Source organism: Nicotiana tabacum, chromosome 9, assembly GCF_000715075.1.
Source record: "Nicotiana tabacum cultivar K326 chromosome 9, ASM71507v2, whole genome shotgun sequence".
In the NCBI taxonomy this organism is placed as follows: domain Eukaryota; kingdom Viridiplantae; phylum Streptophyta; class Magnoliopsida; order Solanales; family Solanaceae; genus Nicotiana; species Nicotiana tabacum.
The window spans coordinates 122,399,688-122,404,083 of record NC_134088.1 but is presented as its reverse complement, the minus strand read 5'-3'; the positions used below and the strand labels follow the sequence as shown (position 1 = coordinate 122,404,083).

Below are 4,396 nucleotides of genomic sequence, written 5' to 3'. Positions count from 1 at the left end.
AGTAGTGGACAAAGTTCGTTTTTCAATTCTCCTATGTACCTTTCAACAGTATTTAATTTATTACCACTCTCTATTACTGCCTGGTTATCCCACATAGAACGTCACAAAGAGCAAGAAAAGAAAACTACAAAAACAGAATAAATCTTCAGTTTACATTGTACAATTGCTGAATCCCTCGTCTCAAACTCGTTTTTATTAGTTTTTGTAGCTTCTTGTTCATAAACTGAGAATTCCACAATATTCGGGATTAATATAGGCGCTCCCAAAGCTGACTCACTATTGCTCATTCACAAAATATAGTTGAATTATAATTCTAATAGAAAGAAGCTTCTCTTCTAATGTTCGATTCAGCAACCATAGAGGTAACTGCTACTCTGCTAGTGTGGTGTAAGAATAGTTACACTCATGTCTCATGTGTACTGTTCTAATACCATAGCCATCTATAAAGCAGATTCGAGTTATGTAGGCTCAGATGTCTTCCTATAAAGCAAAGTTACCAATGACCAAGAATATAATAGAAACAAGATGGGAATTTTTGAAAGAAAAAATGTGGTATACCAGACTCAAACATTAGTCTCAACTGATCCACATTTGTAATTTATCAAAGATCCCAATGAGAACTTGTAACCTCTGCAGTGTATTAAGATCCGCCAAAACAAGAGTAAAACCCATTCAACAAGAGAAAGGGGAGTGGGGTTTCAAAGATTTAACCCGCTCTAAAATTTTAAATTATTACACAAGGCAAAGGAAAAACGGTAATTGTCTCCCCAAATGAATCCTCAAACGTAACTCCAAAAAGATTTTCATCACCATCTAATTCTAAAAGGATGTTTAGAGGCTGACTTAGGCACCACCGGATCCGTATTTCTTTCCAAAAACAATGACCTGAAGCTTGTCGTATCCGGCCAACACACCAGCACCAGCAACAGCACGAAGGATGTTTGCACCAGCACCCTTGAACAGGGATTTGGGACCCTCGTTCTTAACAATCTGGGAGAATGCATCGAACGAACTCTTGTACTTAACGGCCTCACCAGACGTCATCATCATTCTTCTTCTGACTGTATCAATTGGGTAGGAAGCAAGACCAGCACCATTGGTGATGAGCCAACCAAGACCAAAGCTAGCAAAGAAACTATCCTGTATACATAGAGTCCATGGGTCAGTCACTCCACAATTTTCATACTAAAAAGTCTATCTATCCATGTAATGTAATAACTAAGCCTCAAAATCCCAAGTATTTATCCACCCTTAAAGCAAACAACTCGAGCAACATGAAAATATCAGCTGAAATTAAAGATCTTCACCCAAATATAGTGAGTTCTTATCACTACCCAAATAAGTTCTCAACATCCACTTTAACACGAAAACATTTATATAGCCAAAAAATGATACACCCAACTAACATTATGGCAAGGAAGGCAAAAAACTTAGAATAGCAGAAAGGTTGAACTAGCAGTGCAAACACACCAACAGATTAAAACACTAACCTGCAGGTTTCCAGTCAAGAGAACAGGCTTCAAAGAGTCGTACATTCCAAAGTACAAACCACGGTAAACAATGATACCAACACATGAAATGTTGAATCCACGGTAGAGACCAGCAATTCCATCAGATTTGAGTGTCTTCCTGTAGACATCAACCAAACCGTTGAACTGCCTCTCACCTCCCTTCTTTGAGGCCTTGGCATCATTAGCAAGACGGGTACGAGCATAGTCCAAGGAGTAGACAAAGAGCAATGAAGAAGCACCAGCAGCACCACCAGATGCAAGGTTGCCGGCAAACCACTTCCAGTAGCCATCACGGTCCTTCTTGAAATTGAAGAGTCTCTTGAAGTAGTCCTTAAATGCAAAGTTCAAGGCCTGTGGAACACATAGTATCAGTCAGTCAATGCTTGACTTAAACAAACAGAACAGCCAAGGTGTGTGCATCTCATAAATTTCACTCATCAAAATGAAGAGAGATAGATGGTAAACCTGAGTGGGGAAATAACGGATAACATTAGCAGTGTTTCCTCTCCATAAAGACCCAAACCCTTCTTCCTTGATTGTCCTCCCAAAACAATCGCCAATTCCCTTGTATGGTTCTGAGAGCCTACCAGCCTTGAGCATCTCATCTTGATTTTGGATCAAAAGTTTAACACGTTCAATGGGGGCAGCAGCGGTCTTTGACACAGCAGCAGAAACTCCACCCATGAGGAAGTCAGTGGCAAAAGCTGCAAGTCCTTTCTCTTGAGGAGCCTGCACAAACACTGGTGAAGCATTTGAGGTGATCAATGATAGATCCTGAGTGGCTTGGCATGTTTGTAGTCCAGCATTGGAGTAGTTGCCATAAGCAAAACGCCTTTGGTAAACAGCAGGCTGCACGCCCCCATGGCGAGCATGGACATCTTGGGACAGACTTGAGCTCAGGTGTAGCTGGTTAGCTGCTTTCTGGAAGACAGTTGGGTGCTGGTTCATATCTGCCATTGCAATGTTTAACGAAGTCCTGCACAGTTAGAACATTGGAATCAGATCTCTACATTTAAGCTCTCCACAGACAAGCCGTCCACGAATTCAGCAAAGTACACAAAATTGCTGTCATAACAACTAAAAGAAAACATCTTACTTCTCATCATTCAACTGCATGTTCACAACATTATAGAAAAACCAGTCACAACATATACCAACTCAAACATGAACCATTATCAAATCAATTAGACATGGTATTCGCACATTTACCAGTTGTCTTGAAATGGCAATTCCTTTGCTGCTTTAGAAATGTAACTGCCAGTTTTCTTATATCTACATAGTAATAAGCTACGTAAAACTACAATAACTTACACTTTTAAGCTAAAATCGCATGATAAATCTCCTTGAAGTCAAATCACTAAATAGTTTAGGCCAGAAAATGTGCATTCAAAGCTCAAAATTCACCAACTTTACACAAAAACATAATGACACAATCAGCACAGCTTCAAACAATAAACAAAAAGCTCTATCTGGAAACTGCAATAAAAAAAAGGGGCACTAAGTGCCGAGATCAAGCATCACACTGATCCACCCTATATAAAAGGATAATGTAAGACCCATATGAGATATAATCTAGTCTAAAATAGAATTATAAACCTTGACTTCCCAATCCTAGAAAACAAAATCACAAAACAATGAGTGCATCGCTAGTAGTCTAGTACAGAATCAATTCCAATTTCATATCCAATTTAGTTTTACAAAAAGAATTGTTATAGCAGTACCAACTCCAAAACAATTCTCAGTATCTGTGGCACGAAATACTTACTGTACTCATATCATGCCCTGACAAATAGATTCCTATACTCATACATTCAACATAATAATAAAATAAACAAACCCACATAAACTTAAGCATTTAAATAGTATTAAAGTACCAAGTAGCAATTTTACATACACTAATATTAAAATTTGACCGTGGAGCAGCAAAATGAAACAATCTAAGATGAACAGATCAAAACTATAAATCGCTGACCAGATCTGCAGATTCAACAATCAAAAAAGCACTGCAAACATAAATCGGATCAGCAAAAAAACAGATCCGTTAAAATAACCCACATTTCTAACAAAAACAATAGCAGATCTCCATAACACCTTTATATCTACTGCGCAACAAGCCTCGTTAACGTTAAAAATCAGAAATCCGCTATACTTCACAGATCTAAGTAGCGAAAACTGTAAAAAAAAAAAAAAAACAATAAAATGAACATATATACATAGACTACTATGAAATGAGGCTCATTAAAGTTACAAATCCAAAAAATATCGTTATATTTAACAGATCTCAGCGGATAAGAGTGAAAAAAACAACTAAAATTAAAACGATGAAATCGCCATATTCAGTAAAGTTACAAAACCGAAAATTCTCAACATTTTACAGATCTATGCAGAGAAAAGCGTAAAAACAATGAAATGAATATACAAACATACATAAATATGCAAAACGGAGATCAGAAATATGAGAATTGTTAAAACGATCTATATGCAAATAGCATTACACAGTTAGAGAGAGAAAGGTACCTGCGTTCGACTCGCCTCGAGAGTAGTGATGGAGAGGAGAGGAGAACGAGGAGTAGATGGTGATGAGAGAGAAAATATGAACGAGGGGTAAAAGGAGTGCTAAACGGCGAATACAACACTGGTATATATAAGGTGGCTGGCTCTGTGACCTATTTTCTGGGAATATTTTTAGAGGATTTTTTACTTTTTATCCCCACTTCGCGCGGGCCCATATGATTCCATTTTACGGCTGTGTACGTAGTAAGGGTGTTTAACGGGCCGGTTTGAACGGGCCAGATACAAAAAAATTAGCCCGTTCATTTAGGGCTGTTAGCAGGCTGCGTTAGTGGGCTGCACTTTTTTGAAGTTTTTTTTTTGTTTGTCCGGGT

The 4,396-nt window shown here is 38.2% G+C and overlaps 1 protein-coding gene across 1 annotated transcript; it reads right to left on the bottom strand.

Moving 5' to 3' along the window:
- Nucleotides 1-570: 570 nt before the first annotated feature.
- On the bottom strand, nucleotides 571-4,188 carry LOC107785678 (ADP,ATP carrier protein, mitochondrial). The gene is made up of 4 exons (XM_016607035.2): nucleotides 4,029-4,188; nucleotides 1,977-2,487; nucleotides 1,491-1,862; nucleotides 571-1,140 (listed from the first exon to the last, which is right to left on the bottom strand). Exons 2-4 carry the CDS (start codon nucleotides 2,466-2,468, stop codon nucleotides 844-846), a joined length of 1,161 nt encoding a protein of 386 aa, XP_016462521.2. The 5' UTR covers nucleotides 2,469-2,487; nucleotides 4,029-4,188; the 3' UTR covers nucleotides 571-843.
- Nucleotides 4,189-4,396: the final 208 nt, after the last annotated feature.

What these genes read in the sequence shown, in the direction of transcription:
- LOC107785678 (XM_016607035.2), bottom strand. Translation starts at nt 2,468, where the DNA reads ATGGCAGATATGAACCAGCACCCAACTGTCTTCCAGAAAGCAGCTAAC. An exon ending in TCCGTTATTTCCCCACTCAG is followed by an intron (nt 1,863 to 1,976) that starts GTTTACCATCTA and finishes TGTGTTCCACAG; the next exon opens with GCCTTGAACTTTGCATTTAA. An exon ending in TCTTGACTGGAAACCTGCAG is followed by an intron (nt 1,141 to 1,490) that starts GTTAGTGTTTTA and finishes CTATGTATACAG; the next exon opens with GATAGTTTCTTTGCTAGCTT.